General features: G+C 48.1%; 2 protein-coding genes across 2 annotated transcripts; both read right to left on the bottom strand.

The window, feature by feature from the left end:
- Positions 1-2,029: 2,029 nt before the first annotated feature.
- Positions 2,030-4,213, bottom strand: LOC121601923. The gene has a single exon (XM_041930722.1). The coding sequence runs from the start codon at positions 4,211-4,213 to the stop codon at positions 2,030-2,032; it is 2,184 nt and encodes a 727-aa protein (XP_041786656.1).
- A 3,867-nt stretch (positions 4,214-8,080) lies between these two features.
- LOC121601922 lies at positions 8,081-10,264 on the bottom strand. The gene has a single exon (XM_041930721.1). The coding sequence runs from the start codon at positions 10,262-10,264 to the stop codon at positions 8,081-8,083; it is 2,184 nt and encodes a 727-aa protein (XP_041786655.1).
- Between the last annotated feature and the right edge of the window lie 1,656 nt (positions 10,265-11,920).

The raw sequence follows: 11,920 nt of genomic DNA, 5'->3' as shown, positions 1-11,920 counted from the left end.
GACACCGATGGAAAACTGACTTGGTCAAATTACGGCCACCGATTATCCAGAAGCGTACACGAAGGATGGATAATAAGTGTTCAGGACCGGTGTGCATATACTTCTGGTGATACGCGACTGCTAACAATGCTGCGAGCGGGTGTTTTGCAGAAAGAAGTATGGGATGCTTCGCGTATTCTGCTATTTGTGCGTTGCGAAGCCGGCCACCAACACGCAGGATTCCCGCCTCATCAATAAAGGGGGACAACCATTTCAGCTTTGAATTGCGTGGTAGATCCTTGCCGTTTTTAGCCGCGGGTAAATCATCCGCAAATGAATCTTGCTGAGCTAACCGACACAACTGAAGCTCAGCTTGGATGAGTTCGTCTCGAGATGGAGGTGCAATCAATGTAATCATGTCCTGAATCGAAGCATGACCCTTGGCTGTCGGTGACATAATTGCGGGTTTCGGTGTCCTCATGCATTGCACAAAACGTAAACAATACGCCATAGTTCGACGAAGTTTGAGGTAGGTTGAAAACCGTGCAAATAGCTTATTGTTGAAATCGTCCTCCATCGACATTGCAGCTATTCGTGATTGTGTAATACGTTCTTCTTCTATTGATGCGGTTTCTTCAATTGCAGGTTCTCTTATAGGCCATTCTTCCTGTTTGCTGCTCAGCCAATGTGGCCCATGCCACCATCGTTCACAGGATTGCAATTTGTCTGGTAGTAGACCTCGCGATGCATCGTCTGCTGGGTTGTCTACACCAGGAACATGCCTCCAGCACTTGATCCGAGTTTCTCCTTGAATTTGTGCCACCCTGTTGGCAACGAAAGGCTTCCACCTCCGTGGTGCTGAATTGAGCCAATGTAGCACGGTCATGGAATCAGTCCAAGCGAAAGCATCGTATTCACCGTTGAGGGACTGACTGACCTTCCGGAACAGTTGCGTTGCCAACCGCGCTGCACAGAGCTCGAGTCTCGCTATAGAGTGTGTGTTCGACAACGATACTACTTGAGACTTAGCTGCCAACAGCTGTACCGATGTTGTCGAATCGTTTTCTGCCCTGACGTAACAGCAAGCACCATATGCCACCTGAGAAGCATCTGCGAAAATGTGTAGCTGCATGTTTGCTGCTTGCCGAATTGAAGTGTAACGCGGAATGCGCACTTCCCGAAGTAAATGCAGCTTGGAATGAAATGCCGTCCATTCCTCTTGGAGATGTGATGGTAGCTCACAATCCCAATCCCATGGCTTCCCGTTTTCCTGCAACTTCCACAGCTGTTGCATAAAGAGCTTAGCAATGATAATTGTTGGACTAAGCAAGCCAAGCGGGTCAAAGATTTTGGCGATGTAGGACAAAGCTAGCCTCTTTGTCAACATCCTCGCAGCAGTTGGTAGATCGATCCGATATCGCAGCATATCAACTGCTGGCTCCCAAACCAGACCAAGCGTCGATACAAACTGGGGATCTTACCATTCGTGAGTAGGAAGGATGGCCAGGTCTTCAGAAGGAATGCCGATTAGTGCTTCGGGTACGTTCGACACCCACTTCTTCAACACGAATCCAGCCTGCTTGAGCATCTCAGAAATCTGCCTTTGCATTTCAATTGCGTCTGCCAACTCGTCTGCTCCCGTTAGCCGGTCATCCACATAAAAATCGTGCAATACAGGATCCACTGCTCGGGGGTATTGCATCTTGTGATCGAGAGCGATCTGCTTTAGCGTTCTTGTTGCTAGGAAGGGTGCGCAAGACGTGCCATATGTAACCGTTTGCAGTTGAAACGTCTGAATCGGCTCTGCGGTGTTTCCTCTATACCGAATGCGCAGGTATTCAGTGTCGCGAGAATCGTGGAGAATTTGGCGATACATTTTCTCAACGTCTGCTGAGAGTGCGACTGCGTGCGACCGGAAACGAACGATGATGGTGAACAGATCGTCTTGGATCACCGGCCCAACCAGGAGTTTGTCGTTCAAGGAGTAGCCAGAAGATGTCTTGCACGACGCGTCAAAGACTACCCTGACCTTGGTGGTTGTGCTCGATTCCTAAAGCACCGCGTGATGAGGGAGATAGTAGTGTTCACACGAATCGTCCACCGGCTCGGTGAGTTGTTTCATGTGCCCTAAGCGCTCATACTCCGACATGAAATTACTATACTCCTCCTTCATTGCAGGGTTAGACTTGAGCCGCCGTTCCACCGCTAGGAGACGACGATCAGCGATTGCTTTCGATTCTCCTAAAACGATATTCGAATTAGGATTTTGTGGTAAACGTACGACATACCTGCCAGATGGGTCTCTGGTTGTAGTAGAGATGAAATGACGTTCACACATGTCTTCCTCCAGAGATAGAGCGGGTTCGTCGAAGATGGTCTCGCTCTCCCAGAACCGCGTCAATATGGCTTCCAACGGACTGTCGCTCGTTGCCATATTACACACCCGATGTTGTTGAGACGAATACGTTGTATTTCCTGCTACCGCCCATCCAAACTGCGTTTCTACCAACCATGGCAGACCCGAACCGAGAGATTGCTTACGTCCGGTATGCAGCTCCCAGAACGTATCGCCACCGATGACCACATCGACCTTGCCTGGGATATGATACGTGGGGTCTGCTAGCGTTACATCCGGGATGTTCCACGAAGACACGTTGATTGGTGAGGTGGGAATGTCCGCCGAGGGTGTATCCAGGATCAGAAACTCCAATGGGGTGGTGAATTGAAGGTTCCTTGAACGAACGATCGCCGTGGTCGAACCCTTTATCTGCTGCCTTGAAGTTCCGATGCCAGACACTGATACATTAACTCTCGTTCGAGGTGTCATGAGCTTCCGAGCTAACGTATCCGAAATGAAGTTGGACATGGAGCCCGAATCCAGAAGCGCCCGTGCCTCATGCTTCTCTCCATAATCGTCTACGATAAACACAATAGCCGTCTCGAGAAACACCATATCATCATCTGATTGGGCTGACAAAGCGACTGTAGGTTGTTGTGGTGGTTGATGAAGCAGCGTATGATGCCGTTCCTTGCACGAACGGCAAGAATACTCGGATTTGCACGATCTCACTTGATGGGAACAACTGAGACAATTCCAGCACAATCCCTTTGACCGTGCGATTTCCCGCCGCTCCTGAGTATTTTTGGCTAAAAATACCGGGCAATTTCGAACCAGGTGATGATCTGCACACTGCAATGGACAGCTCACTTGTTGAATGGTCGATGAAACGGGAGTATTCCTTTGCACAGAAGCAGCGTTGGTTACCGACCGCCGTAGTGCGGTGGGCCGATATGCCCCGGCCACCTTGATCGGAACCACAATTCGATCGCACGAGATACTTTGGCTCGATTTTAGGATTTGGATTCGGTCTTGTAGGAATTCGATCAACTCGCTGTACTTATCCTTTTTCTTATGCACAGAATGCCTTTCCCACGCCAGAATGGTCTCATTGTCCAGCTTCATCAGCAACATGTTGGACAAAGGCGTGTCCCATGAGTCGACAGGTTCATGCAGCTTCTGCAACCCATTCACATATCGCACGAATTCATCTACCAACGACGTCAAGCCATCGACACTTTCTGTTGCAATCGCAGGTAGGAAATGTAGCCGTCGCCAGTACTCGCGAATGAGCATCCGTGAGTTGTCGTATCGCTTAAGCAGCGCAGCCCAGGTAACAGAATAGTTTTCCGTGGTCAGAGTAACATGTTCGAAGGGAACCGCAGCGTCACCTTTCAGGGACGAAAGTAAGTACTGCAGTTTTGCAATTGGCGGCAGCTCGGCACTTGCGTCAATCATCGCGACAAAGCGATCGCGGAATGACAACCACTTTGTCGAATCACCGTCGAACGTTGGTAATTCGATTTTGGGAAAACGTATGTTTGATGTGTTTGGCCGTCCAAACGCTAGGGTTGAGTTTGCCAATAAGGAGTCGTTGAGCGAATTGGCTTCCTTCCGCTGGTTTTCTCTAAGGAACGATTTTAGCCGCCGGCAGCGCTCTTCCATATCGATCCTGTCAGTAATACAGGCTTGAATCGCATCACTGGTGTCGTCATACTCTTCCAGCTTTGCCACCGCGGCAAAAAAGTCCTGTCTGTGTTGCTCCAAACCCTCCATAACCTCCGGGATTTCACCTACATTTTCTGGTTTGAAGTTCTGCTTAAAGCGCTCCAGCGCCTTAATATTTTCCACTGCGACGAGTTTTTTGTGCTGAGCAGATTTTATCTTCTTGTCCATCTTAGCTTCCGTCAGATTTTCACGATAATGTCTATAACGCGATATGAACGTTCACGAAACTGTAGCAATTCGAATTTACGCGGGAAAAATAAACCACGATTCACGATCACGAAAATTCGACCGATGCCCTTGCTGCAGGGCTAATGAACTTGAACGAGCGCGAGAATTCGAAATGGCGCGAATGATGACTTGCACCGTGCTCGTGATGCGGAGCGTTCCGAATTTGCCGTTGCTCTTGATGCAGAGCGAAAGAAAAACACTTAGCACGCACGTATCCGGTTCGAAGGACCAAAAATGTGAGAAAACCTCACGAATGTTCGTATACGGTGTACAACTCGTTTTCTTTCCCGATATTAGAATAATTTGTGTCGGTTATGGAAATAATGCGACTCGTTCATATGTCCGTTTGCTACTGTATATTCAATTGTCAAGAGTTCATTACATAATTCATTTTGAGTTCATTATGTTATCCTTATCTATGCCTATGAGTTCATTTCCTATCCTATTTCTAAATTGAGTTCGAATTTCGAATTCGAACTAATAAATTCAAATGATCAATCTCCAACATTCCGGCCACCAAAGAAAGTATTTCTTTAAACATTCAGAAAATACAATTGAAAAAAATAAGAAAATGAAGAAGTATCTCGATCTAACTTCGCCTCAGAGATGCAAATGTTGTGCAAGTGTGGTGTTGTGTTGTACAAGTTGCAAGTGTCGATCTGTCACTTCGTGTATTGTGTCGTGTGCGGTGCGGTGTGGTTGTTTACATTACGCATGTGCTTCGCGCTGATCGCCTTCTTACTGTGGTGTTCGAGGTTAATTGTCTTCACCTATGTTTGGATTTGGAAGGATTGCCAATCTAGCTGCTGCGTGTACTATCTCCTTTCCTGCAGCTGTACGAAGTGTTACTACTCTAACAACGCCGTCCTTTCCTGGGTGCAATCGTGTTATTCTACCCATTGGCCACAAGGTAGGTGGTATATTGTCTGCCTTTATGATTACCAATTGCCCTTCTTCTAGCGACACTGGTGGAACTATTAAACGTTTGGCCCGGGCCTGAAGCTGCTGCAAGTATTCCGGATACCAACGCGACCATATATGCTGCATATGCTTTTGCACCAAATCAAACTCCTTCAATCTATTGGCTGACATCTGACTCCTATCAACTTGTGGCAACGCCAGCATGTTCGACCCTACCAAAAAATGACCCGGAGTGAGTGGTTGCGTGTCCGAAGGCTCACTAGAAAGCGGAATCAGGGGTCTTGAATTTAAGCATTGTTCGACCTGTGCTAGCAATGTTACCATTCCCTCCTGAGTGAGGCTCGTACTTCCTATCGTGCGAATTAGGTGCTGTTTAGCGGATCGTACAGCAGCCTCCCACAGTCCTCCGAAGTGTGGCGCCCTAGGTGGAATAAACTTCCACTGAATTTCTTCATTGGCACACCAGTTGAAGATTTCGATGCGTTCGCTATTGCTGCACTTAAACATCTCGTAGAGGCGATGAAGTTCGTGTGCAGCCCCCTAAAACGTAGTGGCATTATCTGAATGCAGTTCCGCGATTTTGCCTCTGCGAGCCACGAAGCGCCTTAGTGCTGCCAAAAATGCCACCGTAGTGAGATCATTCACCAACTCAATGTGGACCGCTCGTGTTGCAAAGCACACGAAGATGGCGATGTATGCCTTGGTGGGACTTCTATTGCGAATAGGCGACTTCAGCAATACCGGACCGCAATAGTCCACACCACTGACAGCAAATGGTCTCGTGGGTGTAACCCTTGATGTCGGAAGATCTGCAACGGATTGTTGCACCAGTGTAGGTTTGGCCTTGAAACACTTGTGACACCGATGGAAAACTGACTTGGTCAAATTACGGCCACCGATTATCCAGAAGCGTACACGAAGGATGGATAATAAGTGTTCAGGACCGGTGTGCATATACTTCTGGTGATACGCGACTGCTAACAATGCTGCGAGCGGGTGTTTTGCAGAAAGAAGTATGGGATGCTTCGCGTATTCTGCTATTTGTGCGTTGCGAAGCCGGCCACCAACACGCAGGATTCCCGCCTCATCAATAAAGGGGGACAACCATTTCAGCTTTGAATTGCGTGGTAGATCCTTGCCGTTTTTAGCCGCGGGTAAATCATCCGCAAATGAATCTTGCTGAGCTAACCGACACAACTGAAGCTCAGCTTGGATGAGTTCGTCTCGAGATGGAGGTGCAATCAATGTAATCATGTCCTGAATCGAAGCATGACCCTTGGCTGTCGGTGACATAATTGCGGGTTTCGGTGTCCTCATGCATTGCACAAAACGTAAACAATACGCCATAGTTCGACGAAGTTTGAGGTAGGTTGAAAACCGTGCAAATAGCTTATTGTTGAAATCGTCCTCCATCGACATTGCAGCTATTCGTGATTGTGTAATACGTTCTTCTTCTATTGATGCGGTTTCTTCAATTGCAGGTTCTCTTATAGGCCATTCTTCCTGTTTGCTGCTCAGCCAATGTGGCCCATGCCACCATCGTTCACAGGATTGCAATTTGTCTGGTAGTAGACCTCGCGATGCATCGTCTGCTGGGTTGTCTACACCAGGAACATGCCTCCAGCACTTGATCCGAGTTTCTCCTTGAATTTGTGCCACCCTGTTGGCAACGAAAGGCTTCCACCTCCGTGGTGCTGAATTGAGCCAATGTAGCACGGTCATGGAATCAGTCCAAGCGAAAGCATCGTATTCACCGTTGAGGGACTGACTGACCTTCCGGAACAGTTGCGTTGCCAACCGCGCTGCACAGAGCTCGAGTCTCGCTATAGAGTGTGTGTTCGACAACGATACTACTTGAGACTTAGCTGCCAACAGCTGTACCGATGTTGTCGAATCGTTTTCTGCCCTGACGTAACAGCAAGCACCATATGCCACCTGAGAAGCATCTGCGAAAATGTGTAGCTGCATGTTTGCTGCTTGCCGAATTGAAGTGTAACGCGGAATGCGCACTTCCCGAAGTAAATGCAGCTTGGAATGAAATGCCGTCCATTCCTCTTGGAGATGTGATGGTAGCTCACAATCCCAATCCCATGGCTTCCCGTTTTCCTGCAACTTCCACAGCTGTTGCATAAAGAGCTTAGCAATGATAATTGTTGGACTAAGCAAGCCAAGCGGGTCAAAGATTTTGGCGATGTAGGACAAAGCTAGCCTCTTTGTCAACATCCTCGCAGCAGTTGGTAGATCGATCCGATATCGCAGCATATCAACTGCTGGCTCCCAAACCAGACCAAGCGTCGATACAAACTGGGGATCTTACCATTCGTGAGTAGGAAGGATGGCCAGGTCTTCAGAAGGAATGCCGATTAGTGCTTCGGGTACGTTCGACACCCACTTCTTCAACACGAATCCAGCCTGCTTGAGCATCTCAGAAATCTGCCTTTGCATTTCAATTGCGTCTGCCAACTCGTCTGCTCCCGTTAGCCGGTCATCCACATAAAAATCGTGCAATACAGGATCCACTGCTCGGGGGTATTGCATCTTGTGATCGAGAGCGATCTGCTTTAGCGTTCTTGTTGCTAGGAAGGGTGCGCAAGACGTGCCATATGTAACCGTTTGCAGTTGAAACGTCTGAATCGGCTCTGCGGTGTTTCCTCTATACCGAATGCGCAGGTATTCAGTGTCGCGAGAATCGTGGAGAATTTGGCGATACATTTTCTCAACGTCTGCTGAGAGTGCGACTGCGTGCGACCGGAAACGAACGATGATGGTGAACAGATCGTCTTGGATCACCGGCCCAACCAGGAGTTTGTCGTTCAAGGAGTAGCCAGAAGATGTCTTGCACGACGCGTCAAAGACTACCCTGACCTTGGTGGTTGTGCTCGATTCCTAAAGCACCGCGTGATGAGGGAGATAGTAGTGTTCACACGAATCGTCCACCGGCTCGGTGAGTTGTTTCATGTGCCCTAAGCGCTCATACTCCGACATGAAATTACTATACTCCTCCTTCATTGCAGGGTTAGACTTGAGCCGCCGTTCCACCGCTAGGAGACGACGATCAGCGATTGCTTTCGATTCTCCTAAAACGATATTCGAATTAGGATTTTGTGGTAAACGTACGACATACCTGCCAGATGGGTCTCTGGTTGTAGTAGAGATGAAATGACGTTCACACATGTCTTCCTCCAGAGATAGAGCGGGTTCGTCGAAGATGGTCTCGCTCTCCCAGAACCGCGTCAATATGGCTTCCAACGGACTGTCGCTCGTTGCCATATTACACACCCGATGTTGTTGAGACGAATACGTTGTATTTCCTGCTACCGCCCATCCAAACTGCGTTTCTACCAACCATGGCAGACCCGAACCGAGAGATTGCTTACGTCCGGTATGCAGCTCCCAGAACGTATCGCCACCGATGACCACATCGACCTTGCCTGGGATATGATACGTGGGGTCTGCTAGCGTTACATCCGGGATGTTCCACGAAGACACGTTGATTGGTGAGGTGGGAATGTCCGCCGAGGGTGTATCCAGGATCAGAAACTCCAATGGGGTGGTGAATTGAAGGTTCCTTGAACGAACGATCGCCGTGGTCGAACCCTTTATCTGCTGCCTTGAAGTTCCGATGCCAGACACTGATACATTAACTCTCGTTCGAGGTGTCATGAGCTTCCGAGCTAACGTATCCGAAATGAAGTTGGACATGGAGCCCGAATCCAGAAGCGCCCGTGCCTCATGCTTCTCTCCATAATCGTCTACGATAAACACAATAGCCGTCTCGAGAAACACCATATCATCATCTGATTGGGCTGACAAAGCGACTGTAGGTTGTTGTGGTGGTTGATGAAGCAGCGTATGATGCCGTTCCTTGCACGAACGGCAAGAATACTCGGATTTGCACGATCTCACTTGATGGGAACAACTGAGACAATTCCAGCACAATCCCTTTGACCGTGCGATTTCCCGCCGCTCCTGAGTATTTTTGGCTAAAAATACCGGGCAATTTCGAACCAGGTGATGATCTGCACACTGCAATGGACAGCTCACTTGTTGAATGGTCGATGAAACGGGAGTATTCCTTTGCACAGAAGCAGCGTTGGTTACCGACCGCCGTAGTGCGGTGGGCCGATATGCCCCGGCCACCTTGATCGGAACCACAATTCGATCGCACGAGATACTTTGGCTCGATTTTAGGATTTGGATTCGGTCTTGTAGGAATTCGATCAACTCGCTGTACTTATCCTTTTTCTTATGCACAGAATGCCTTTCCCACGCCAGAATGGTCTCATTGTCCAGCTTCATCAGCAACATGTTGGACAAAGGCGTGTCCCATGAGTCGACAGGTTCATGCAGCTTCTGCAACCCATTCACATATCGCACGAATTCATCTACCAACGACGTCAAGCCATCGACACTTTCTGTTGCAATCGCAGGTAGGAAATGTAGCCGTCGCCAGTACTCGCGAATGAGCATCCGTGAGTTGTCGTATCGCTTAAGCAGCGCAGCCCAGGTAACAGAATAGTTTTCCGTGGTCAGAGTAACATGTTCGAAGGGAACCGCAGCGTCACCTTTCAGGGACGAAAGTAAGTACTGCAGTTTTGCAATTGGCGGCAGCTCGGCACTTGCGTCAATCATCGCGACAAAGCGATCGCGGAATGACAACCACTTTGTCGAATCACCGTCGAACGTTGGTAATTCGATTTTGGGAAAACGTATGTTTGATGTGTTTGGCCGTCCAAACGCTAGGGTTGAGTTTGCCAATAAGGAGTCGTTGAGCGAATTGGCTTCCTTCCGCTGGTTTTCTCTAAGGAACGATTTTAGCCGCCGGCAGCGCTCTTCCATATCGATCCTGTCAGTAATACAGGCTTGAATCGCATCACTGGTGTCGTCATACTCTTCCAGCTTTGCCACCGCGGCAAAAAAGTCCTGTCTGTGTTGCTCCAAACCCTCCATAACCTCCGGGATTTCACCTACATTTTCTGGTTTGAAGTTCTGCTTAAAGCGCTCCAGCGCCTTAATATTTTCCACTGCGACGAGTTTTTTGTGCTGAGCAGATTTTATCTTCTTGTCCATCTTAGCTTCCGTCAGATTTTCACGATAATGTCTATAACGCGATATGAACGTTCACGAAACTGTAGCAATTCGAATTTACGCGGGAAAAATAAACCACGATTCACGATCACGAAAATTCGACCGATGCCCTTGCTGCAGGGCTAATGAACTTGAACGAGCGCGAGAATTCGAAATGGCGCGAATGATGACTTGCACCGTGCTCGTGATGCGGAGCGTTCCGAATTTGCCGTTGCTCTTGATGCAGAGCGAAAGAAAAACACTTAGCACGCACGTATCCGGTTCGAAGGACCAAAAATGTGAGAAAACCTCACGAATGTTCGTATACGGTGTACAACTCGTTTTCTTTCCCGATATTAGAATAATTTGTGTCGGTTATGGAAATAATGCGACTCGTTCATATGTCCGTTTGCTACTGTATATTCAATTGTCAAGAGTTCATTACATAATTCATTTTGAGTTCATTATGTTATCCTTATCTATGCCTATGAGTTCATTTCCTATCCTATTTCTAAATTGAGTTCGAATTTCGAATTCGAACTAATAAATTCAAATGATCAATCTCCAACATTCCGGCCACCAAAGAAAGTATTTCTTTAAACATTCAGAAAATACAATTGAAAAAAAATAAGAAAATGAAGAAGTATCTCGATCTAACTTCGCCTCAGAGATGCAAATGTTGTGCAAGTGTGGTGTTGTGTTGTACAAGTTGCAAGTGTCGATCTGTCACTTCGTGTATTGTGTCGTGTGCGGTGCGGTGTGGTTGTTTACATTACGCATGTGCTTCGCGCTGATCGCCTTCTTACTGTGGTGTTCGAGGTTAATTGTCTTCACCTATGTTTGGATTTGGAAGGATTGCCAATCTAGCTGCTGCGTGTACTATCTCCTTTCCTGCAGCTGTACGAAGTGTTACTACTCTAACAACGCCGTCCTTTCCTGGGTGCAATCGTGTTATTCTACCCATTGGCCACAAGGTAGGTGGTATATTGTCTGCCTTTATGATTACCAATTGCCCTTCTTCTAGCGACACTGGTGGAACTATTAAACGTTTGGCCCGGGCCTGAAGCTGCTGCAAGTATTCCGGATACCAACGCGACCATATATGCTGCATATGCTTTTGCACCAAATCAAACTCCTTCAATCTATTGGCTGACATCTGACTCCTATCAACTTGTGGCAACGCCAGCATGTTCGACCCTACCAAAAAATGACCCGGAGTGAGTGGTTGCGTGTCCGAAGGCTCACTAGAAAGCGGAATCAGGGGTCTTGAATTTAAGCATTGTTCGACCTGTGCTAGCAATGTTACCATTCCCTCCTGAGTGAGGCTCGTACTTCCTATCGTGCGAATTAGGTGCTGTTTAGCGGATCGTACAGCAGCCTCCCACAGTCCTCCGAAGTGTGGCGCCCTAGGTGGAATAAACTTCCACTGAATTTCTTCATTGGCACACCAGTTGAAGATTTCGATGCGTTCGCTATTGCTGCACTTAAACATCTCGTAGAGGCGATGAAGTTCGTGTGCAGCCCCCTAAAACGTAGTGGCATTATCTGAATGCAGTTCCGCGATTTTGCCTCTGCGAGCCACGAAGCGCCTTAGTGCTGCCAAAAATGCCACCGTAGTGAGATCATTCACCAACTCAATGTGGACCGCTCGTGTTGCAA

This window comes from Anopheles merus, unplaced genomic scaffold, assembly GCF_017562075.2.
Source record: "Anopheles merus strain MAF unplaced genomic scaffold, AmerM5.1 LNR4000227, whole genome shotgun sequence".
NCBI lineage: Eukaryota > Metazoa > Arthropoda > Insecta > Diptera > Culicidae > Anopheles > Anopheles merus.
The sequence above is the reverse complement of the archived record's forward strand: the minus strand, read 5'-3'. Positions and strand labels throughout refer to the sequence as shown.

Bases quoted from the DNA above. Each gene is read 5' to 3' on its own strand.
- LOC121601922 (XM_041930721.1), bottom strand. From the start codon at position 10,264: ATGGACAAGAAGATAAAATCTGCTCAGCACAAAAAACTCGTCGCAGTG.
- LOC121601923 (XM_041930722.1), bottom strand. From the start codon at position 4,213: ATGGACAAGAAGATAAAATCTGCTCAGCACAAAAAACTCGTCGCAGTG.